Here is a 25,093-nt window from a genome sequence, read left to right as displayed (position 1 = left end):
AGTAGTATTATGTGTACTATAGTAGTATTATGTGCACTGCAGTAGTATTATGTGCACTGCAGTAGTATTATGTGTACTATAGTAGTATTATGTGTACTATAGTAGTATTATGTGTACTGCAGTAGTATTATGTGTAGTCAAGTCAAGTCATGTTTATTTCTATAGCACATTTACAGCAGCTTAGCTGAACCAAAGTGCTTCACAGTAAAAATAAGTGCACATTAAAAAACAGGCGTACAGGCACGGATAAATGCTTCACAGTAAAAACAAAAGCGCAGGCATAGGTAAAACAACAACAAAAAATAAATAAATAAATAAAAAATAATTTTAAAAAACTGCAGTAGGATCACACTGTAGTCGTACTGATCGTATAACATGTACTGCAGTAGTATTATGTGCACTCTGGTAGTATTAGTAGTATTACTGCAGTACGTGTTGATGTTTATGGGATTGTTCCTCCTTTAACTTGCTGCCTGAGCGAGAGTCAGGCGTGGCCACGCCCCCTCAGAGGCCCTGGCCTCCTGCTGGTGGCGACAGGAGGGTGAGTGTGTCAGTCACCTGCTTCCAGCCAATCCCGACGCAGGACCTGGCTGTGGGCGGGTCCAAGAAGCTTGCATGGCTATTGGCTTGCACGTCTGTCACTCATCGGGCTGGCCAAAGGCAGGGGGGCGATGATGTCGTGATGATGTCATGATGATGTCATGATGATGTCATGATGATGTCATTCAGGCCGGGTGTCTTTAAACTGGTAGCTGTGGTGGTTTGATGCCAGTTCACACCAAACCAGGACCAGAGAGAAGTCCTGTACAGTCTGTTTCTATAGATCTACGCTGTAGTGTCCTGTACAGTCTGTTTCTATAGATCTACGCTGTAGTGTCCTGTACAGTCTGTTTCTATAGATCTACGCTGTAATGCCCTGTAGTCCGTGTAGTCTAGTTGCCGTGGTGATAACAGGGTTCACGGTGTAAAAATGAATGGGGTTAAAAGGGAAGCGAGCGTCCATGTTCCCGAGCTGCTGATGGCCCGTGAAGGCAGCACGGTCCGGCGGCAGGAAGCCGACAGAAGCACTGGAGTAAAGAGGCTCGTTGCCATAGAAACGACATGCCGTGTCCACTTCTTCTTCTTCTTGCGAGTAGCTGCGTTTTTCCAGATCATCCGGGTGTGGATCTGTGGTATGAGCCGGCCTCAACAAATCCTGCAGGTGTGACCCGTCAGCGCCCCCCTGTGGTGAGAGCGAGCACTGCACCGCCGCTGAAGAGCAGCTGGACGGGAAAACCCCACGAGTTTTCTGAGCTGAAAAAACGTTTGAACGCCTTTTTCCAGCTCAGAATCCTGTTGTTCTCTGGTTCCGGTCCACCTGACTGATTCTGGAGCAGAGCCGCGGCGCTGCAGGGCTCATTCTCTCCACAGGGGGGCGCTGACGGGTTGAACTGGAGGATCTGTTCCACTGAAATGGGGGAAAAAAACACAGCCACAGCTATCAGTTTAAGATTTACACCTGCTGCTGTTCATCACAACACATGGACGTCCTGCTCAACAACACAGTATTTATGATTTACAGTTTTCTGTATCACTGCTGCTTGTTTGTTGTTGTTTTGTCAAATGCAGTCACACCTCTGACCATTTGCTCCAGCCCACCTGAGCTCAGTAGTGCACCTGTAACATCCAAAATAAGGCCTGGGGCAGGATCCAAGACAGTCTGATATGGCCCTTGGATATAAATCATGATTTTTAGTTGCCAAATTTACGCATGTATAGGAAAATGAATTCTTTTGTTTATTTGACAGAGCTGCTGTGCACCAACAGTCCTGTAGGTGGCAGTGTTTGATATGAGTTGAGCTCGACGTGGCAGCTCCTCCTGTTCACGCTGTGTGGGTTTCATGCTGGCTCACAAAATCCCTGAGACCCAGTGAAGCATTGTGGGAAACGGGCACCATCCACAGAGTTTCACTTGTTTTGCTCAAACTGAGCTGATGAGCGTCAGGCTGTGAGAGGGAGGACAGACCAGCACACGCCACTGATGAGCTCCAAAAACATGACTCAGCAATAATTGATCGATTGATTAAAAAAGAAATTTGAATAGGAAAGTTTTGTGATATAACTGAATGTGTTTGAAACAAAAAGGCAGCGGTATAGAAATACATTTTAAACTAGAAATTTGCCCCTCACCTGTTCTTCACCTGTCGATCCCGCCCTTGAACCAGAAACGCTGCCCACCGCTGACCTGCACCAATGCATCATGCCATACCATACCATAATTATACCATAACCATAAGCAGTGGCATCATTTAGAAAACCTCAGGCACCAAATATTTAACAGGAATCAATAAGCATTTCCTCGTGATCGCCCGGCTCCTGTAAGTCTGGAGCCATTCAGAGCCGTCCCTCGAGGGCCGGCCCTCACCGTGATGTCAGCCGGCGGCAGAGAGGGAGGAAGAACGATACGGCCTTCCTAAAACAGCACCGCTCACTCAGGGAGAGTTTACACGCTCTGTTACACTGAGCATGCAGAGGCTCTGGGCTGGGGAGGGTTTTGTGCTTGCGGCTCCAGGTTACCTGTCTCACTGACACCTGTTGAAAACCTTTCAGCTCAGTGAAGGTTACCGAGCTGCTCTTTATGCTAAGGGAGTGGCTGGGGCGATGCGTCGCCATGGCAGCGGTGATGCACAGCAGCATCAGTGTGTTCTGTGTGGCCCTGTGTGCAGGACCCCCTGTGGAAGGTGCGTCGCAGCCAGAAGCTGGACATGTCGGCCCGCCTGGAGCTGCAGTCGGCGCTGGACGCTGAGATCCGGGCCAAGCAGCTCGTGCAGGAGGAGCTGCGCAAGGTCAAGGCCACCAACATCGCCTTTGAAAGGTCAGAGGTCACACAGACAGCCAGCTGTTCACACCAGCTGTCAAAAACCACTTCAGATACCACCTGGTGCCTTTGCAAATACTGTCACCCCTTTACTACACCTGTTACTACACCTGTTACTACGTCACCTCTGTTACAACACGTTACTACGTCACCTGTTACGTCACCTCTGTTACGTCACCTGTTACTACGTCACCTCTGTTACAACACATGTTACTACGTCACCTCTGTTACAACACCTGTTACTACGTCACCTCTGTTACAACACCTGTTACTACGTCACCTCTGTTACAACACCTGTTACTACGTCACCTCTGTTACAACACCGGTTACTACGTCACCTGTTACTACGTCTCCTCTGTTACAACACCTGTTACTACGTCACCTGTTACTACGTCAACTCTGTTACGTCACCTGTTACTACGTCACCTCTGTTACAACACCTGTTACTACGTCACCTCTGTTACAACACCTGTTACTACGTCACCTGTTACTACGTCACCTCTGTTACTACGTCACCTGTTACTACGTCACCTCTGTTACACCTGTTACTACGTCACCTCTGTTACGACACCTGTTACTACGTCACCTCTGTTACAACACCTGTTACTACGTCACCTCTGTTACGGCACCTGTTACTACGTCACCTCTGTTACAACACCTGTTACTACGTCACCTCTGTTACGGCACCTGTTACTACGTCACCTCTGTTACAACACCTGTTACTACGTCACCTCTGTTACAACACCTGTTACTATGTCACCTCTGTTACAACATCTCAGATCAGAAGTTCTCCACAACAGTGACACTGGTGTGTGCGTGTGCGTGCATGTATGTGTGTGTGTGTGTGTGTGTGTGTGTGTGTGCAGTAAGCTGAAGGAGTCGGAGCTGAGGAGCAGGGAGATGTCGGAGCAGCTGGACAGTCTGAGGAAGGAGTTGGAGGAGAGCCGCTCCCGTTCTGATAAAGGTGAGATCAAACACACTCACAGCAGGTCTCACCTTTCTCTGATCTGACCTGCGGGTTGCCATGGAAACAGAGTGGCGGGTTGCAGTCAGGTTAGTGGATTAAGAGAAAGTCGCTTAGTGCAGGTAGATTTCTGCTGTCGTCATGGAAACCCTTACTCAGATCTCTCAGGAACAGAGACGGCATGTTCACCGGGTAAACATGTTACTCTCAGTAACCTGGTTGCCATGGAAACAGTGGGATACTGTTTCATCTGCCTGTCTCACTCACTCTCTGCCTGTCTCTCTCTCCAGGTCTGAAGCTTCCAGACTTCCAGGACTCCATCTTTGAATATTTCAACACGTCTCCTTTGGCCCACGACCTCACCTTCAGAGTGAGTCACCTGTCTGTCTGCCTGTCTGTCTGCCTGTCTGTCTGCCTGTCTGTCTGTCTGTCTGCCTGTCTGTCTGCCTGTCTGCCTGTCTGTCTGCCTGTCTGTCGTTATTACCCAGCATGCTGTGGGTCAGTGTGATGAGGTGGAACTGGCAGGCAGTCTAAAGGCTGAATTATGCTTCAGCGTTGGAAGAGCGTACGGAGGTTGTGCGAAGCTCGCATTTCCTACGCAGCGCGTGTGTGTCCAACATACCTCTGCGACACACACTGAGCAATCCTCCGCCCACCAACGTAGACCCTGTGACGTATGGTCGCTGCTCTTGGCGAGAGGACGAGTCGTATAGGTGCGGGTGCTTGCGCACCTCCTTGGCCAGGCGTTCTTCCGCGAGATCCAGCACTCTCCAAAGTTTGCAAACACAACCGACGAGTCGAGACACAACAGTTGTTTTAAAAACGGCGCTGCCGGCCGGCACAACAACAGGATGTGATGCCGGTTGCAACGAAATGCCGGAAATGATGTACTTGGGCGGACCAATCACAGCTCTTGTGGGGCTGCGGAGGGTCCGCGTAGTTACAATTTTTGGGAGGCGCGCGGCAAGGCTCTGCGGCGGTCGCACAACCCCCGTAAGCTTCACACAACCTCCGTACGCTCTTCCTACGCGGAAGCATAATTCAGCCTTAACAGAACAGTGTGTGTCTGTGTGTCTGTGTGTCTGTGTCTGTGTGTGTGTGTGTGTGTGTGTGTGAAATTCAGAATAGTACACACACTCCTGAACTCACTCTGACCTCTGACCTGCAGACCAGCTCCATCACTGACGTTGACTCCACCCCCCAGAAACCAGAGGCCACGCCCCCCTCCACCCCCTCCGACCATGTGAGTCTCTGATACAGCACACACACATTATACACACACACACACACACACACACACACACACACACACACACATTGTTTGCCCTAATATTGTATCTGTGTCTCTGCAGGAACCAGTTAAACCAGTTTCAGTCCCAGCCAGCCCCTCCCCCGCCTACCACACCTCAGCACTGACCACACCAAAGGTACACACACGCACACGCACACTCACACACACAGACACATACACACACACCAGAATGCCGTGTGTGTGTGTGTATACAGAATACAGTTTGTAGGGTGGCATGCTTGGAGGCTGTCAGTCTGCATTGTCCCTGTGTGTGTGTGTGTGTGTGTGTGTGTGTGTGTGTGTGTGTGTGTGTGTGTGGGCGTGTTGTGTGTGTGTGTGTGTGTGGGCGGGCGTGTGTGTGTGTGTGTGTGTGTGTGTGTGTGTGGGCGGGCGTGTGTGTGTGTGTGTGTGTGTGTGTACGTATGTGTGTGTGCAGACTGACTATATCCTGATTCTGAAAAGTCAACGAGCAGCTGAACAAGTTACACCAAAATGAATAAAAGAAGAAAGAAACTGACCTGAAGTGTCTGGAGCCTCTGTCATCACAGCTCAGTCATCACGAAACTAAAACAAATCAATCAATAAAAATTGGGTAAAAATAGCCCAGAAACTAGTTTAGTGTAATGTTATTGTAATGATATATTTAAAATAATATAACACACACAAAAATCTGTTGTTGGCTAATATTTTTTTCCAGGACTTTGTTTGGTCGCTTAAGTTCAGGGCATTTCTTTGTTTTTGTTTGTTTCATGACTTTGTTGTGCAAATTGTTCCTGTACCTTCTTTCTGCCTGTTTGCTGTTTTGGGGTCATTTCTTGGCCGAGTGTTTCTGACAGAGGTCAGGTGATGTTGAGGGGCGGCGGCTCCTCACCTCTGTTTGCTGTTTGTTTGTTTCTCAACGAACCACAGTGCACTGCAGCGACATCTAAGTTCCATAGTAATGTTGTTTTGGTGTGTGTGCGTGTGCGTGTGCGTGTGCGTGTGTGTGTGTGTGTGTGTGTGCGTGCGTGTGTGTGTGTGTGTGTGTGTGTGTGTGTGTGTGCGTGCGTGCGCGCAGCCCAAAGCTCACCAGCTGAGCATCAAGACGTTCTCCAGTCCGACTCAGTGCACACACTGCACCTCGCTGATGGTGGGACTCATCCGACAGGGCTACGCCTGTGAAGGTACACACACACACACACACACACACACACACACACACACACACAGTGGAAATGTTTATCTCCTCATCCTGATTTCCACCACAACAATATCATCTAATTTTTCTTCATATCACAGTTTGTACCAAACCACTGAAAAGTCTCACAGCATTAACTTCTACTGCAGTGTCATGACATCACTGACCCTCTGCCTGTCTGTCTGTCTGACTGTCTGTCGTCTGTTTGTCTGTCTGCAGTGTGCTCGTTTATCTGCCATGTGTCCTGTAAAGACCACGCCCCCCTGGTCTGTCCAATCCCAGCAGAGCAGGCCAAGAGGCCTCTGGGAATTGATGTCCAGAGAGGCATCGGCACCGCATACAAAGGATACGTGAGGGTGAGACTCGTGCAGTGGTAACACTGTACTGTCACCGTGGTAACACTGTGGTAACACTGTACTGTCACTGTGGTAACACTGTACTGTCACCGTGGTAACACTGTACTGTCACCGTGGTAACACTGTACTATCACTGTGGTAACACTTTACTGTCACCGTGGTAACACTGTACTGTCACCGTGGTAACACTGTACTATCACCGTGGTAACACTGTACTATCACCGTGGTAACACTGTACTGTCACCGTGGTAACACTGTACTGTCACCGTGGTAACACTGTGGTGACACTGTACTGTCACCGTGGTAACACTGTACTGTCACCGTGGTAACACTGTGGTAACACTGTACTGTCACCGTGGTAACACTGTACTGTCACCGTGGTAACACTTTACTGTCACCGTGATAACACTGTACTGTCACCGTGGTAACACTGTACTGTCACCGTGGTAACACTGTACTGTCACCGTGGTAACACTGTGGTGACACTGCACTGTCACCGTGGTGACACTGTACTGTCACCGTGGTAACACAGTACTGTCACCGTGGTAACACTGTGGTAACACTGTACTATCACTGTGGTAACACTGTGGTAACACTGTACTGTCACTGTGGTAACACTGTACTGTCACTGTGGTAACACTGTACTGTCACTGTGGTAACACTGTACTGTCACTGTGGTAACACTGTACTGTCACTGTGGTAACACTGTACTATCACTGTTTTAACACTGTGGTAACACTGTACTATCACTGTGGTAACACTGTGGTAATACTGTACTGTCACTGTGATATAATTTATTCCCATTTTGTACGGTTTTGTCGATAAAACAGTGGAAACACCTCAGCTTGTTTGGTACAGTTAGCTTTGTTGGCTAAAGCCAGTCTTATTTTTGTAAGCTCATTAAGCCAATTAGCTTATCAAGCCAACAGCAGCAGCCTCCCTGCATCTGATTTGCTAACAGGTTCTGTCTGTTTTATTGAGAGTTTTTTAAGATCAGATGTCTGCTGCACATGCTCAATAATGGTGTGTGTGTGTGTGTGTGTGTGTGTGTGTGTGTGCAGATCCCGAAGCCCAGCGGGGTGAAGAAGGGCTGGCAGAGGGCGTTTGCTGTGGTTTGTGACTGTAAGCTGTTCCTGTACGAGGTCCCAGAGGGCAAATCCACCCAGCCGGGCGTGGTGGCCAGCCTGGTGCTGGACCTCAGGTAACTGTCTGTCTGTCTGTCTGTCTGCCTGCCTGTCTGTCTGACTGTCTGACTGTAGGAAATGTGCTTATTATTGATTATGGATTCCCATATCCTTATTATCTGCTCTACATGTGAAGAAAGATAAAAATGTGGATGGGTTCAGTTGTGGTTCAGTTGTCTATCTGATACTAACTGTGTGTGTGTGTGTGTGTGTGTGTGTGTGTGTGTGTGTGTGTGTGTGTTGCAGGGATGAGGAGTTCTCTGTCAGCTCGGTCTTGGCATCAGATGTGATCCACGCTACCAGGAAGGACATTCCTTGTATCTTCAGGGTGAGAGTTCCTGTCTGCTCCTGCCTGCCCACAGCAGCTGTCCACCTTGGCTCTGGCTCATGTTGTTGTTGTTGTTGTTGTTGTTGTTGTCGTTGATCAGGTGACGTCTCTGCTGAGCTCGCCGCTGCGCTCGGTGTCTCTGCTGGTGTTGGCGGAGAGCGAGGCGGAGAAGAGGCGGTGGGTGGGCATCCTGGAGGGTCTGCAGAACATCCTGACCAAGAACCTGCTGAAGAACCGGCAGGTGCACGTTCTGCACGAGGCCTACGACTCCTCGCTTCCTGTGATCAAGACCACGCTGTCCGCCGCCATTCTGGGTCAGTACCTCCACCTGCTGCTGGAACACCTGACAGGAAGTGGGACTTGACAGGCCGCTGAGGCAGTGGTGTTCAACATGAGGGTCTTCAGCAGAGTGAGGAGGAGTCTAAATGTTTGTGAAAGGCATCTGAAGGCACGAGAAGTCTGATCCAGCTTCACTGATCTGGCCTTTCAGTATTTCATGTTAATAACAGTTTACTTCAAAAAGATTTATTCCTGCTAGTTTTTGCTAATGTAAAGAAACCCAGTGAACTGTCCCAGGAGCCAAAGGGTTAATTCACCAGGCAAAAATCTGTAGCAGTGATTATTGATTATTTGCACATGATGTTTTAATCTCAGGATTTGAATTGATTTCACAAGTTATGACACCTGGACAATTCCATAATGAATTCAGTTTAGATTCAGTTTTATTTGTACAGCATCAAATTATAACAGAGGTTCTCTCAAGGCGCTTTACAGAAACCCGTCAGGTATTGGCCAGTCCTGTGAACCAAACTCTGCACCGCACAGGGCGACAGCGGCCAGGAAGGAACCCTCCAACAGAACCTCTGGGTTAGGGCTGGGCGATTATGGCAGAAATCAAAATCACCATTAATTGAACATTTCAGGAGAGGAAACCTGGGGGTCCGAGGCCTCAGGAGAGAAAACCTGGGGATCCGGGGCCTCAGGAGGGGAAACCTGGGGATCCGGGTCCTCAGGAGGGGAAACCTGGGGATCCGGGGCCTCAGGAGGGGAAACCTGGGGATCCGGGTCCTCAGGAGGGGAAACCTGGGGGTCCGAGGCCTCAGGAGAGAAAACCTGGGGATCCGGGGCCTCAGGAGGGGAAACCTGGGGATCCGGGTCCTCAGGAGGGGAAACCTGGGGATCCGGGGCCTCAGGAGGGGAAACCTAGGGGTCCGGAACACGAAGAAGCTACAGAACTGAACTGACAAAAGTGAGTGCTGCTGTCTAACCCAGCTCCTCAGCCAGCCTCTTTCTAATGGAAGTCTCCCTCTGTCTCTCTCTCTCTCTCTCTCTCTCTCTCTCTCTCTCTCTCTCTCTCTCTCTCTCTCTCTCTCTCTCTCTCTCTCCCTCTCCCTCTCTCTCTCTCTCTCTCTCCCTGCAGATCGGGAGCGGATCGTCCTGGGAGCCGAGGATGGCCTGTTTGTGGTGGAGGTGACCAGAGATGGTGAGACAGTCAGACAGACAGCTGTCTTTTGCAGAGCTTCAGCAGCTGTATTGATCATTGATCAGGATGTGATGGGCTGACCTCAGACTCTCTCTCTCTCTGTGCAGTGATCGTGCGAGCAGCAGACTGTAAGAAGGTCTATCAGATTGAGTTGATTCCTAAGGAGAAGATCGTGGCTCTGCTGTGTGGGAGGAACCGTCACGTGCACCTTCACGCCTGGGGGGCGCTAGAGGGCGCGGAGGCTGCCTTCGACATCAAGCTGACAGAAACCAAAGGCTGCCAGGCGCTGACCACCGGGGTGCTGCGGCCCGGAGGCCCCGCCTGCCTGCTGGCCGCTGTCAAACGCCAGGTCACAAAACTAACGCACCCAAAACTAAAAAAAAACAAACCAAGCTGATCTCTGTGTTGATGTTCTGGTCTCGTTCTGGTTCTGCAGGCTCTGTGTTAATGTTCTGGTCTCGTTCTGGTTCTGCAGGTTCTGTGCTATGAGATCACGCGTTCTCGGCCTCACCATAAGAAGCTGTGGGAGGTCCAGGCCCCGGGCACAGTCCAGTGGCTGGGCATGGTGAGGGAGCGGCTGTGTGTGGGCTACCCGGCGGGCTTCGCCCTGCTGGCCCTGCAGGGCGAGTCGTCGCCCATCAGCCTGGTGAGCCCGGCCGACCCGTCGCTGGCCTTCCTGGCCCAGCAGCCGCTGGACGCCCTGCACGCCCTGGAGGTGGGGAACTCGGAGCTGCTGCTGTGCTTCAGCCAGCTCGGCATCTACGTCGACACCCAGGGACGCCGCTCCCGCACCCAGGAGCTGATGTGGCCCGCCACGCCGCTCGCATGCAGTATGAAATACTTACATTCATATTCACATCATACCTGCTGGTCCACTGAACCCGTTTATTAATCATGAGTCACAGGTGAAATCAAACCCTGAGTGTCTGTCACAGCAGGTGAGTGCAGGTGTGAAACATGCCGCAGCAGAGCTCTGCTGCCACCTGCTGGCTGCTGACATGAACCAGCTCCTGCATCCTGATACCTGAAGTTGTGAATGTAGAGAATCACTGCAGGCAACAGGAAGCAACACTTTCTCAACCATTTTCCCTCTCTCTCTCTCTCTCTCTCTCTCTCTTTCTCTCTCTTTCTCTCTCTCTGCACCCCCCAGGCTCTAACGCGTCCTACCTGACGGTCTACAGTGAATATGGAGTCGATGTGTTTGACATTCACACCACAGAGTGGGTTCAGACCATCTCCCTGCGCAAGGTAGCCAATCACAGCTCAGCCCACCTGTCTGCATCATTATCAGCCAATCAGCATGGGCCATCTAAACTAAATGGTCTCTGCCTGTCTGTCTGTCTGTCTGCCTGTCTGTCCGTCTGTCTGCCTGTCTCCACAGATTCGACCTCTGAATGTTGAAGGGACACTGAACCTGCTGAGTTCAGAGCTGCCTCGCCTGATTTACTTCAGCAATACTTCCTCAGGTAAACACCTGAGCACCTGAACACCTGGACACCTGAATACCTGGACACGTTAACACCTGTCTGTCTCTTTGGCTTTCTGTCTCTCTGCCTGTCTGTCTGTCCTATAGAGGGAGATCTCACCATCCCAGAAACATCAGATAACAGTAAGAAGTTGATGGTCCGAACCCGCAGCAAGAGGAAGTTCCTGTTCAAGGTTCCTGAGGAGGAGCGCTTGCAGCAGAGGAGGTGACTGCCTGGCAACCACCCAGAACCACCTTAGCAACCACTTAGAAACACCCTACCAACCACTTAGAAACACCTTGGCAACCACCCAGAACCACCTTAGAAACCACTTAGAAACACCTTGGCAACCACTGAGAACCACCCTAGCAACCACTTAGAAACACCTTGGCAACCACCTAGAACCACCCTAGCAACCACTTAGAAACACCTTGGCAACCACTGAGAACCACCCTAGCAACCAGCTGATACACCCTAGCAACCGCCAGTGACCTGCTGACTCTAACCCTGAGTGTGTGTCCGAGCAGGGAGATGCTGAGGGATCCGGAGCTGCGGTCCAAGATGATTTCCAACCCCACCAACTTCAACCACGTGGCTCACATGGGACCAGGAGATGGCATGCAGGTCCTCATGGACCTCCCGCTGGTAACTCCGCCTCCTGCTCCTCCCCCATCTCCTCCTCTTCTTTTCTTCCACATCAGCGGTCCATCTGCCATTTGATAGTAGATAACGTGATCCTCTTCTTCTAGAGCAGCAGGAAGTGATGTCATGTCACAACAAGAAGTCCCGCCCCCACAGTTTCCCTCCGCCGGCCTCAGCTCAGCCTGACAGAAAGTAGAGAACTCAGATCCACCCCAGTCAGTGCTAACCAGGGTTGGGCGATGTTCACCTTGCAGTAAAGGAGAATTTAAATTGAATTGATATTTTCCGCTGCCCCCGTCTCCCTGGAGCCACTTCATGACGTGAGGGTCCATCGGTCCGTATACTCCATGAAAAATCTGATTTCTCCTCTTCGCTGTGCCCTTTGGACCAGCAGTCCCGTCCCAGACATACCCCTTTTCCACTAGGGCTGGTTCGGAGCCGGTGCCTGACTTGGCACCAGTTTTTTGGTTTTCCACCGCCCAAGCACGGGCCAAACTGGTGCCAAACTGGTTCCAAGCAAGCCAACCAACGGCGAGCAGGGGCTAAACAGGAGCCAGAGAAAGAACTGATGACGCGACCCACCGCGTCATTGGTAGGCGAACTTACAGACTCAAACGGGAGCAGCGATCGCTATAAACGTGAAGCTAAACGTACTCACCGTTCGTTCCGACCACGAATACGACGGGTAGCCGACAATAATTGCGTTTTTCGCCTCTGGACCGCAATGTAGGCTTGTAAACACACGAGCAGTATTTGCATCGCTACGGTGGGTCGTCCATGTTTGTTGTTGTGATTCCAAGCGAGCGTCTCGCACACCCACGTGATCACGTTTTACGATGACGTAATGACGTGGCTCTGACTTGGCTCCGCTTGGCTGTTGGCCGGTGGAAAAGCAAACCGGTTCTTTGTTGGCACCAGTTAAGCACCGGCTCTAGCACCAGCTCCGAACTAGCACCAGGTGCTTTTTGGTGGACAAGGGGCAACAGAGAACACAGGGGTCTGCTGGCTGGGACACGCCTGTCGAGTCAGGCCGACCTTGGGCCGGCTTCGGGCCGACCTCAGGCTGCTTCGGGCCAACCTCGGGCCGACCTCGGGCTGCTTCGGGCCGACCTCGGGCTGCTTCGGGCCGACCTCGGGCTGCTTCGGGCCGACCTCGGGCCGGCTTCGGGCCGACCTCGGGCTGCTTTGGGCCGACCTCGGGCTGCTTCGGGGCGACTTCGGGCCGACCTCGGGCTGCTTGGAGCCGACCTCAGGCTGTTTCGGGCCGACCTCGGGCCGGCTTCGGGCCGACCTCGGGCTGCTTCGGGGCGACTTCGGGCCGACCTCGGGCCGGCTTCGGGCCGACCTCGGGCTGCTTCGGGGCGACTTCGGGCCGACCTCGGGCTGCTTCGGGGCGACTTCGGGCCGACCTCGGGCTGCTTCGGGACGACCTCGGGCTGCTTCGGGACGACCTCGGGCTGCTTCGGGCACTCGCTGTCCACTCCTGAGATACAGCTCATGAGAGCTGTGACCAACAACGCATTTCGAAAATCTCACACAACAAATTTTTTCATTATCATTTTTTGAATCAATTCACAAACAAGCTCACACAGTATCAGATCAGCGTCATCTGGGGTGATCATGACAGCCAGTGAATAAATCAGAAAGCGTTCATCAATGGCACTTTTCCAGGACGAAAACATGCTGACAATAACAAAACAAAAAAATGATGGAAAACTATGACAGGGAACAGACACATGGGCCAATTTTACTTCTGATATGAAGTACAGAGTAAAAGAAAAGTTAGATCCCAAATACAAGAACCTAGAATGAGAAATTTAGATTGATCTGTGTCTAAAAGTCACCAACAAATAATTTAATGATTATTTGTAAAGAGGTTCTGGGTTCGGTAGAATCGGATTCAAACTTTCCATCGGTTTCCGTCGACTGAAAGCCACAGATGTTTTTGGCGACTTAATCCAGATAAAAACAGATTAACGCTGAGAGTCCAGAGCCACACGTGGCTGAGCGCTGTGTGCGCCTCAGGCAGCGCCGGCGTCTGTTTGGGGGTTTTTGGGGTGCCTGTCTCCGTGGTAACAGTGGTTTCCTTCCTGTGCAGAGTGTTGTGTTCCCAGCATGCTCTCCGTTCTTCACACTGACTCTACTTCCTTCTCTCACCCCCCTCCCCTCCCCTCTCCCCCTCCTTCTCCCCCCTCAGACCAGTGATGTCACCTCCCCCTCCCCCTCCTCCTCCCGCCACACCCTCATCTCCCCCCCCTCCAACTTTGAGCATGTGTATCACATGACGTGTGCGTCGGCGGGCGTGTTCCTGCAGAAAGACGCGTGCTCCTCCTCCTCCTCCTGCTGCTCCCAGCAGAGCCTCCTGCAGCCTTCTTCCTCCTCCTCCTCCTCCTCTCCCTCCACCTCCTCTCTGGGAAGGGTAGGCCGCCTCTCTCTCTCTCTCTCTCTCCGTCGCTCTGCCACCCTCTCCCCCACCCCCGCCCCCTTCCCAGCATCCTCTGCTCTTCTGTTTGCAGTGGTTGGCTTGCGGAGGCTCCGCCCTCAGGCTTTTTCTGGCTTCATTCTGCAGCGGCCATGTTGGATTTTGGGGACAGTTGTGGTGGGAATTGTGACTGTGATGTCATCATGATGTCATCATGATGTCAGCAAATGAACCGGAACTGCTGTGGGCGGAGCTGGTGACATCAACATGGAGTTCAGATCTTAAGCTCCACCCCTGGGAGGGGTGGAGCTTTAAAATCAAACATGGCTACTGTGGGAATAAAGCAAACTGAACCTGAAACAGCCAATCAGCTTCTCAGGAGCTGATTGGCTGAACAGCTGTTCAGTCAGTCAGCTGACTGATGAGCTCATCAGTGAGCCAGGTGTTACTGTTTGTTATTAGTTATTAATGAGTCTGTCGATAGTTTCCCTGCAGGGATCAATAAAGTATTTCTGATTATTAGTTACCAATCAGTTTTTAGTTTGTGGTCAGTTTGTCAGTTTTTACATTATTAGTCATTAGTCATTAGTTATTGATCACTGTTGGTTTGTTCTGATTTTGCAGTTTGCAGGTGGTTTTACTCAGTTATTAGTTTCTAGTTTTAGTCACTTGTTGTTTATTAGTCAGTTATCAGCAGGTTAGTGCTTCATTCCTGTGTGTGTGTGTGTGTGTGTGTGTGTGTGTGTGTGTGTGCAGGACCGTCCTTGACCTTTAACCTCTGAGTTACCAGAGTCAGCTGTCGACCCTGTCAGCCAATCAGGGAGCAGCATCCTGTGTCTGCTGACTGGGCGGAGCTCTGCTTGTTGGTCTGTAGCTCTGTGTGTCTGTAGAGCTCATTCATCTCACACTGTGTGTGTGTGTGTGTGTGTGTGTGTGTGTGTGTGCAGAGTGTGATGCCCTCCTCTCAGGATGACTCAGCTAAAGATAAGCCCCGCCCACTGTCCAGTATCTCCCGGCAACAGAAGAGCAAGACACACATTACCCGTACCGCGTCAGGTACACACACACACACACACACACACAGATTCACACACAGAGTTCAGTCAGTGTGTAACAGCTGGTGTGTGTGTGTGTGTGTGTGTGTGTGTGTGTGTGTGTTGCAGATTTCGGAGGAGGCTCGTCTCGCAGTGTGTCGGAGCCGGAGCAGGACCTGGACAGAGAGGTAACACATCAGTGCTGTCACCATAGCAACGTATAGACTTTGATGACAATACTCGATACTGAAACGATACTTCCAGTTGGACACTCGGTACCAAATGACACTAAAATGACTAATCAGAGAAGAAACTGAAGGTCCTCAAGGGTTCATCAGACTTTTCCAAACGACTTGCTGAGTTCAGAGCCTCTCAGCTGAAGCCATGCGGCATGGTAATAATAATACCGGTTATATTAATATGGCACCACCTCTGAATATTGTTTTCTTCATTTACTTGCCGTTTGTAAACTGCCGCTGGTTAACTGAAGCAGCTAGAGCTGTTTTTAGCAGCCCTTCACCTTATTTTCAGGTTTCAAATACGCCTTTAATGTGTTTTTAAATATGCTGCACATGTAGTTTATGATGGTCAGGTGTCTCAGGTTAAACTGTGAGGTATTCCTACATCCAATATCTCATCATCGTCCTACATGCTGCCGGCGTGTCAGCAGGTTTATTCACTCACCTGTCGGGCTCTGACTGCCTTACAGAGCTGGGTGTGTGTCGCTCAGGTGCTCGGACAGGTGTGAGGTGTTTTCTCTGCTCTGTAACAGCACACAGGCTTGGCCAGGTGAGCGGGTAAGCAAAGAAACCCCGCAGGACACTTCTGCTTCCCTTGTTGTCTACAGGAATCAAGAGTGGGGGGATTATATCAGGAGTCATATCAGGAGTTATTTCAGGAGTCATATCAGGAGTTATGTCAGGAGTTATTTCAGGAGTCATATCAGGAGTTATTTCAGGAGTTATATCAGGAGTTATATCAGGAGTTATGTCAGGAGTTATGTCAGGAGTTATATCAGGAGTTATATCAGGCGTCATATCAGGAGTTATGTCAGGAGTTATGTCAAGAGTTATGTCAGGAGGTTAGGTCAGGAGTTATGTCAGGAGGTATTTCAGGAGTTATTTCAATAGTTATTTCAGGAGTTATGTCAGGAGTCATATCAGGAGTTATGTCAGGAGTCATTTCAGGAGTCATATCAGGAGTTATGTAAAGAGTTATTTCAGAAGTTATATCAGGAGTTATTTCAGGAGTTATGTCAGGAGTTATTTCAGGAGTTATGTCAGGAGTTATTTCAGGAGTCATATCAGGAGTTATGTCAGGAGTTATTTCAGGAGTTATGTCAGGAGTTATGTCAAGAGTTATATCAGGAGTCATATCAGGAGTTATTTCAGTAGTCATATCAGGAGTTATGTCAAGAGTTATTTCAGGAGTTATTTCAGGAGATTAGGTCAGGAGTTATGTCAGGAGTCATATGAGGAGTTATGTCAAGAGTTATTTCAGGAGTTGTGTCAGGAGTTATTTCAGGTGTTATATCAGGAGTCATGTCAGGAGCTATTTCAGGAGTTATGTCAGGAGTCATATCAGGAGTTATGTCAAGAGTTATTTCAGGAGTTATCTTGAGTTATTTCAGCAGTTATTTCAAGAGTTGTTTCAGGAGTTATGTCAAGAGTTATTTCAGGAGTTATGTCAAGAGTTATTTCAGGAGTTATGTCAGGAGTCATTTCAGGAGTAATTTCAGGGGTCATGTCGAGTTATTTCAAGAGTTATTTCAGGAGTTATGTCAGGAGTTATTTCAAGAGTTATTTCAAGAGTTATTTCAGGAGTTATGTCAGGAGTTATTTCAGGAGTCATATCAGGAGTTATGTCAGGAGTTATTTCAGGAGTTATGTCAGGAGTCATATCAGGAGTTATGTCAGGAGTTATTTCAGGAGTTATTTCAGGAGTCATATCAGGAGTTATTTCAGGAGTTATATCAGGAGTTATGTCAGGAGTTATTGCTGTCAGTGAAATGGAAGTGGCGCTGTATGAAGTCTGGCGTTAGGTCAGCGAGGCTCAGTGAGCTGAAAGCAGCCAGTGTGCACCAGATCCTCCTGTTACTGACGGGGCTTTTCACCTCCTTTTGCCTTTATGTTGGACACAGGAACCCCGAACGTCAGAGAAGTGGAATCCTGTACCGTTTTTTTAAAAAAATACCGCAGAAATACCAAAGTTTTGGTATACCGTGCAACACTATAACACACACACATACACACACACACTCTCAGCTGGCTCAGTGTTTTGAACATATAGTGCAAGCTGTTCTCCCACAATGCATTGCCATGGGGAGAGGGACGCAGCCTTCAGAGTTCCCGAAACCAAAAGTAAACAAACGTCAGCTCACCTGCCTCAGGTGAGGAGGAACAACGTGAAGCTGGCATGCACACTGATTATACTGTCTGTCTCTCTGTCTGTCTGTCTGTCTGTCTCTCTGCCTGTCTGTCTCTCTGCCTGTCTGTCTCTCTGCCTGTCTGTCTCTCAGCCGGACTCGGACTCGACCAAACACTCGACTCCCTCCAACAGCTCTAACCCCAGCAGTCCTCCGAGCCCCAACTCCCCTCATCGCAGCCAGCTCACCCTGGACGGCTTCGACCCTGACCCCTGACCCCTGACCCCCCGCCCTGACCCGTGACCCCGCCCCCACCCCCTGCCCTGACCCCTGACCCCTGCCCTCAGCGTGTGGGAGGAGCTAACAGGCTGAAGGCGGGAGGCTTTTGATTTTACTTTGATTTGATTTTATTTCCGAGTTTGACCCGGCGGCGCCTCTCAACTTCCTGCTGCTTTTAACCTGGATTTTATTCTGCTGGGTAACCATGGCAACGCAGACGCTCTGTGCGGGAGCCCAAGCCCCGCCCCCAGCTGTCGTTTTAACTCTAGGTGTTTGTCAGAAATAAGTTTAGCTGGTAAACAGTGAGGAGCACCGGGCCGCATCGCGCTGTCAGCTGCAGGCCACCGGGGGGCGCCGCGAGCTCACGTGACCTCGCTGTGACCTCACAGTGATGACCTCACCGTGACCTCGCTGTGACCTCTGGGTGACCTACAGGCTGACGGGCGGCTCTTCTGAAACACTGTATTAAATATTAAAATGTTAAACGTGCACATTGTTGTAGTCCAAGGAAAAAGAAATCCTCTTTGATTTTGTGTCAGTGATCTCTTCCTGTTGCACCCCCCCCCCCCCCCCACCCCCACCCCTCCCCGACCTCTGACCTCTGACCCTGGATGGACTCCAGCTGAACAGGAACACTACTGCTTTTTTCTTCCAGATCACCAGTTGAAATCTTTGTAATTATTGAAATGTTAGCAAGAAAACTTTGAACAGACAATAAAAGAATCTGTTGTGTCTCGCTGGTTTTTGTTGTTGTTCTTTTTTCTAATTTGTGTGTCAGAGGAGGCGGAGCTCCTGTTAACGAGCTCTGCTTCTGATTGGCTGATTGATGTGCAGTTAACTGGCTGGATAGGAGAGGCATTAAAGGGCCAGTTGTGGCAGTCCGCCGCATAGCGCCCCCCTGTGGAGAGAGCGAGCGCTGCGCCGCCGCTCCCATCAGGATGAACAGCAGCGATCAATGAGCTCCTTATTGATCAGAAACATGTGGCGTTGATCCCTCACTGTAATCTGATCACCACAGATTAATTTAGTCTGAAGATCAACTGAAAATAAAGCAGAACTCTGGTGCAACATTAACAAAAAAAAAAAAACACCCTGGTTCAGAAAATCAAACTATATATTTCATATCAGTCTTTTTTTTTAGTTACTTTAATAAAAAAATATTTTTTAGTTAACTGGAGTTATTTATTAGCTTTTGTTTTAGGGATTTTATGGCCATTTTAGTTCTATTTATCTTGTAACCTTTTACTAATTTAGTCTGTTCTGGATAATGTTTTGCTCATCACCTGTTCTGTGTCTGGAAGTGAAGTTGCTGGGCTTCAAAGGGTTCAACAATAAAACTCCACTTCAGGTTTGAATCGTCCTTCAGGTCAACAGGATCAAATTTAAAATCTTAGTTCAGCATCAAAACCCAAGTCCTTTTGTTTGGTGCACAGCGGCCAGCCGGCCAGCAGGGGGCAGCAGAGCGCCGAGCAGCTGCACCCAGCGTCCTGCTGCTCTTTGCTCTCAGACACGAGAGAAAACACTCGGGTCTGCAGCCGCACAGACAAACAACAACAACAACAACAACAACAACAACAGGAGAAGAAGAAGGAGGAGAGAAAACAGCAGCAGGTTTATTGTAACAACCAAGAAACAACGAAACATGATGACAGGTGAGCTCATGCCGACGCGCAGGTGAGAGTCAGGTGTGCAGCTGCCATGTTGGAGGCGGAGTCACACACAGCTCACTGTCAGTCAGCTGATCTGTCCGCCAGCACAGAGCAGGGACCTGGACCACGGCAAGGTGTCGACCCGGCACCTGCTGGGGGAGGAGCCTCACCTGGACCACGGCGAGGTGTCGACCCGGCACCTGCTGGGGGAGGAGCCTCACCTGGACCACGGCGAGGTGTCGGCCCGGCACCTGCTGGGGGAGGAGCCTCACCTGGACCACGGCGAGGTGTCGACCCGGCACCTGCTGGGGGAGGAGCCTCACCTGGACCACGGCGAGGTGTCGGCCCGGCACCTGCTGGGGGAGGAGCCTCACCTGGACCACGGCGAGGTGTCGACCCGGCACCTGCTGGGGGAGGAGCCTCACCTGGACCACGGCGAGGTGTCGACCCGGCACCTGCTGGGGGAGGAGCCTCACCTGGACCACGGCGAGGTGTCGGCTGACTGACGGTGAAAAAACAGTGAAGTCAGACCTGAGACCTTTATTAGTCACAACGTGCAGAGAAACCCGGCCAGGAGAACGCTTGGCTCAGGTCATCTCCTCAGCCTCAGACTCACAGGGGCCCACAGGGTTCTACAGGGTCCTCAGGGGCCCACAGGGTTCTACAGGGTCCTCAGGGGCCCACAGGGTTCTACAGGGTCCTCAGGGGCCCACAGGGTTCTACAGGGTCCTCAGGGGCCCACAGGGTTCCTCAGGGTCCTCAGGGTCCTCAGGGTCCTCAGGGGCCCTCAGCCCAGCTGTTCAAACCCACAGAACTTTATCATAAACTCCAGTGGTGACGAACATGAACGTGTCTGATGATATGAAAATACATAATTTAATGCATTTTTGTTGTTATTATTTATTCATTTATTTATTGATTCCGCCAGCATTGTAAAAAAAAAAACTAACGCACTGTAAAAATGCAAATTGAAATATTCAAATGAACCAAAAATGAAGAATAAGAAGAAATGAAGTGAGTTTGGTTCAGAGGCTCCAATCCTGCCCGGATACAGGGGGCGTGGCCTCAGCCCGGGGTGCAGCCCAGCTGTTCAGTCAGGTGCATGATGGGTAAATAGACTCAGGCTAAATAATTGATAAAAACATAGAGAGAGTCCTGGAGGCTCCGCCCCCTGCCAGACTACTTAATGATTCATTGGTCTGCAGCTGATGTGTCTGGCAGGCCGGCGAGCTGGTTGGTTAATAATTAATGAGGGGGCGTGGCCTGTCTGTCTGGATCTAATTTATCTAATGGAGGTCTGCTGGAGAAGACTTCCTGTGACCTCTGACCTCTGACCTGTTTGGACTTTAGTTCAAGTCGTTCGTTTGACTTTTACAGGAAGAGGCCCCGCCCACAGAGACCCCGCCTACAGAGGCCCCGCCCACAGGCTATTTTTGGTATGTAGTTGTAATAAATATGAATATAGTTTGCTCTCTCTCTCTCATTTTTTTCTTGTTGTTTTCTTTTGTTTCCTTCTTTCAGTCTGAGGCTGTTTCCAGGTCAGCTGACTCTCACGGCTGAAAGGCTCCAGGCTCAGCTTCATATTTCTTCATATTTCAGCGCCGATGTGGCGACTTCCTGTTTGGAGGCAGAACTCAGAGCCGAGCCGAGCCACAGCAGCCCGTCCACATGCACGACGCCGCGCCGGACGGCGTGAGGCGGCGTGACGCGGCGTGAGGCGGCGTGACGCAGCGTGACGCGGCGTGAGGCGGCGTGACACAAACAAATAAATAACAGGCACAGGAATAATAATAATAGATTTTATTTATAAACGCCTTTCAAAAACACTCAAGGACACTTTACAAAAGATGAAACAATAGAGAAAAGATGAAACAACAATAAAAAGCTGAAATATGAAGGTAAACAACAAAGGCAGTTGTTTTTGTTTCGGCTCAGCCAATAGGAGCGCTGCAGGCTGCTGTTACCGGGCGGAGCAGAGAGCAGACTCATCTTTTATTCACACATGGCAGACTGTGTGTGTGTGTGTGTGTGTGTGTGTGTGTGTGTGCAACAACAGAGAACTGCAGCCACAGTTTGCCGACATTTCTCATGGTGATTTCCCGGGAACACCAAACATCACCACGGCTTCTCCAGCCGTCTTCATCCACTCTGCGTGTTCAGGGGGCGTCACTCAAGGTGTCGCAAAGGCTGTGTGACACCAGGAAGCAGCTGCACTTTTCTTTTTCCTCTTATCAAAGTGAGAGCCTGGTCTCGACCGGTCTTGATCAAAAATCCCGAGTCCGCCCAGTCCGACACCGAGACAAGACCGAGTGAAAATGCCTTCGATTCCGAAACCGAGACCCTCAAAAGGTGGTCTAGAGACCAAGACCGATCTCGAGTACTACAACACTAATAACTGCCACTTCTTTGCACATTTCTTTGAGTATTTTACAGCAGAGATGAAGGCAGTTTCAGACCAAATCTCTCCACACGTTTTAAAAACAGTCAGTCAACAGTCAGCAGCCAGTCTGCACACTCTGAAAAACAAGAAGGACAGCTGATCGACACTGATGGATTGATCTTAGAAACAAAGCTATTGACAGCCAGCGCCCCCTTCAGGATTCTCCACTGCAGATCACCTGACCGCCTGTTTAGTGGAGGCTTGTAAAACAGCCTCCACACCGGCCTGCAGTCGTCCTGCAGCCTCAGTCTCTCTCTCCACACAGTGTCTTTCCTCCCGCTCAGCTTACGCCTGTTCAAGGCCTGAACACAGTACGTATAGAGAAGCTTCCCACTGGCCAGGTACAGGTCTACAGGTGCAGCGTCTCTATAGACCAAAGGTCCCGTCAGACCAGTTCCATCCACTGTGAGACCCAGTTCAGGGAAAGGATCTCGTTCATCAGGAGTTTCTGTTCCAGTAAAATAATCACCTAACATCTGGTGCTCCGCATCACTCAGTTTTTTAGTCCAGATATTTAAAATGTCTCTGGTTTGACGAAGTGACCTCAGTCCCAGTTTAGAAGCCACTTCCTCCGGGCGGAGCAGAGAGCAGACTCATCTTTTATTCACACATGGCAGACTGTGTGTGTGTGTATGTGTGTGTGTGTGTGTGTGTGTGTGTGTGTGTGTGTTTTGTAACAGGAAATGTGCACACACTGTGAAAACATGACAGAACTGGTGTTCCTGCTACTTCCTGCAGGCGGGTCACAGGCGGGTCACAGGCGGGTAGTTTAGCGTGACCTTTTACAAAATTTAATAAGTGCTGGTGTTGTAATCAAGACGGCACCAACCGAGAGCAGAGAGTACCGAGACCGAGACAAGACCGAGACATTTGGAGGTCGAGACCAAGGCCGTATATATATTAAAGAAAAATCCTAACAAAATAGAACAAAATGACAGGAATCTCTTTTAAACAAAGTTTGCTTTTAAACAAAAGCAACAGCAGCAAAAACAAAACTCTGTTGTTTTCTAACGAGCACAATGAAACTAATCTCAAATCTCAGGAAATTTGTTGTTTGACTTGTAAAAAATACGCCATCATACTTTTTAAAACTGCATTGACCTGACAAGCAATGAGAAATATGTCATTTCATAAAGAAAGGTTAAAAGAAAAAGGAATAAGGCCTAAATTAAATGAACTAAGTGGAAAAAAAACATTTCAGCAAGGTTTCTTCAACATGGGTCTTTAACTTCAGCAATTTGAGAACATTTTACATTTTGGTGCTTTGACAGCTCTATATTTTGACTCATTTCAAGCAATTAAGGCTTTTTTTGTTTATATCTTGAAATAAGATGTTAATCTGGATTTGTCAGGTGAACATGGGTTATAAGCAGTACTCGAGTTGAGGGGGGATGAGGGTGGACGGCATCCCTGAAACAAAAACAGTCAAAATCATCCCCCCTGTCAAACTGCCATCCTCACTTTTCATCAAGTGAAAAAAATTGACCACGCCCCCTGAATTTTTTTTGCAACTCGACTACTGGTTATAAGAGATTAATACACAAAATTATAATACACCTTCTTTTAGTTTTTGCATAAAAGACGCAAGTAGATTTCCAAAGATGCAAAAAAGTAATCACACTTACAAAAACACCTTGGATGCCTGGCGAGGACGCCCACCTCGGCTCCTCGACCTCGGGGCCACGGCCACTAATTATTTACTAACGTATGATTGTATGTATGAAAGTATTTATTTATTTGTTTGTTTATTTATTTATTACTGCAATGAATCAGAGTTCTGATTGAGTTGTTCTTCAAATAGGCAAAGGCCATAATTGATTAATTATATTGTTTATTTATGTTTATTTATTTGACTTTAAAAACTTAAAAGCCTTGAAAAGTAATACACAAATCAGACATGTTGCCTAAAGTAGTCTGCTAAAATACTGTCGGGTAAATGCCCACATCAGCATAAGCACTGACATCTTCTGCTAAACACACCACACCATACAGGAAATCAAGCTGCTCATATGATGATGTCCCTCAGCGTGTGGACCTCTGGAGCTGTGACAGCTCTGAAAAACTGTCTCTGCCGTTTGGTTCCTGTTTGTCCTCATGTTTATTCGGTGTTGACCCCCTCCTGCATGTTGCTGCACGTCAGCCAGTCCACCATGAGCCACAGGAAACACTCCCGACACGGTTTGCAGTTTGCCTTGTCCTCGCTGCCTCTGACGCTGTCAGGCCACGGGTTCGCCTCTCCCCTTTCACGTCTGGACTTTTGCAAACGTTTTTGATTTTTGGGACGTGATGGAGTGTCGGGTGTAGCCGACATCTTTAAAACACGCAGGTTCCCTGGTGCTCGCAGTGCGCAGCGTCGGTAACTAGGCAACCCGAGACAGGAGCTGGCAGGCAGACAGTCCCAGAGAGATGCAGCCACAGGAGGTGAAGGTCTGTCCGCTGTGCCTCACATCACCTCCTCGCTCCGCGGGTCCTGCCACGGTTAAATGAGCTGCCTTTAACATTTCCCGTGTTTGATTTGGTTCATTATTCAGTGTTGATGTGTGTGACAGACGCATATGGGGCATTTATGAAAATACGAGGCAAATTGCGTAATATTTCGTTCCAGTGTGTGAATTTAAGGACGATTCCGTATTTTATGGGACGGGAGGCAACCCTACGCCTGGCCATGAAGAACTTATGCAACAACAGAGAACTGCAGCCACAGTTTGCCGACATTTCTCATGGTGATTTCCCGGGAACACCAAACATAACCACGGCTTCTCCAGCCGTCTTCATCCACTCTGCGTGTTCAGGGGGCGTCACTCAAGGTGTCGCAAAGGCTGTGTGACACCAGGAAGCAGCTGCACTTTTCTTTTTCCTCTTATCAAAGTAAGAGCTCAGCTCCCGCTCAGCTTACGCCTGTTCAAGGCCTGAACACAGTACTTATAGAGAAGCTTCCCATTGGCCAGGTACAGGTCTACAGGTGCAGCGTCTCTATAGACCAAAGGTCCCGTCAGACCAGTTCCATCCACTGTGAGACCCAGTTCAGGGAAAGGATCTCGTTCATCAGGAGTTTCTGTCACTCTGTTTTTTAGTCCAGATATTTAAAATGTCTCTGGTTTGACGAAGTGACCTCAGTCCCAGTTTAGAGGCCACTTCCTCTGTATTGTGATAACC

The 25,093-nt window shown here is 49.6% G+C and overlaps 1 protein-coding gene across 2 annotated transcripts in view; it reads left to right on the top strand.

The window, feature by feature from the left end:
- Positions 1-18,587, top strand: part of cdc42bpb (CDC42 binding protein kinase beta (DMPK-like)) — a 50,015-nt gene extending 31,428 nt beyond the window's left edge. Inside the window, exons 18-38 of one of the 2 annotated variants that reach the window (XM_030046775.1) lie at positions 2,706-2,854; positions 3,724-3,821; positions 4,112-4,191; positions 4,990-5,064; positions 5,174-5,248; positions 6,170-6,275; positions 6,509-6,645; positions 7,707-7,846; positions 8,076-8,157; positions 8,258-8,471; positions 9,578-9,640; positions 9,748-9,989; positions 10,116-10,470; positions 10,791-10,888; positions 11,022-11,106; positions 11,214-11,331; positions 11,634-11,751; positions 13,946-14,167; positions 15,118-15,226; positions 15,334-15,392; positions 17,723-18,587. In XM_030046775.1, coding sequence (XP_029902635.1) covers positions 2,706-2,854; positions 3,724-3,821; positions 4,112-4,191; positions 4,990-5,064; positions 5,174-5,248; positions 6,170-6,275; positions 6,509-6,645; positions 7,707-7,846; positions 8,076-8,157; positions 8,258-8,471; positions 9,578-9,640; positions 9,748-9,989; positions 10,116-10,470; positions 10,791-10,888; positions 11,022-11,106; positions 11,214-11,331; positions 11,634-11,751; positions 13,946-14,167; positions 15,118-15,226; positions 15,334-15,392; positions 17,723-17,845 — 2,748 coding nt within the window. In that variant the 3' untranslated portion in view covers positions 17,846-18,587. The remainder of the gene's footprint in view (positions 1-2,705; positions 2,855-3,723; positions 3,822-4,111; positions 4,192-4,989; positions 5,065-5,173; positions 5,249-6,169; positions 6,276-6,508; positions 6,646-7,706; positions 7,847-8,075; positions 8,158-8,257; positions 8,472-9,577; positions 9,641-9,747; positions 9,990-10,115; positions 10,471-10,790; positions 10,889-11,021; positions 11,107-11,213; positions 11,332-11,633; positions 11,752-13,945; positions 14,168-15,117; positions 15,227-15,333; positions 15,393-17,722) is intronic. The other variant, XM_030046774.1, reaches the window with a different exon arrangement.
- The last annotated feature ends 6,506 nt before the right edge of the window (positions 18,588-25,093 follow it).

Source organism: Myripristis murdjan, chromosome 24 (genome assembly GCF_902150065.1).
Source record: "Myripristis murdjan chromosome 24, fMyrMur1.1, whole genome shotgun sequence".
Taxonomy (NCBI): domain Eukaryota; kingdom Metazoa; phylum Chordata; class Actinopteri; order Holocentriformes; family Holocentridae; genus Myripristis; species Myripristis murdjan.
This window is presented reverse-complemented; position numbering and strand designations above follow the sequence as displayed.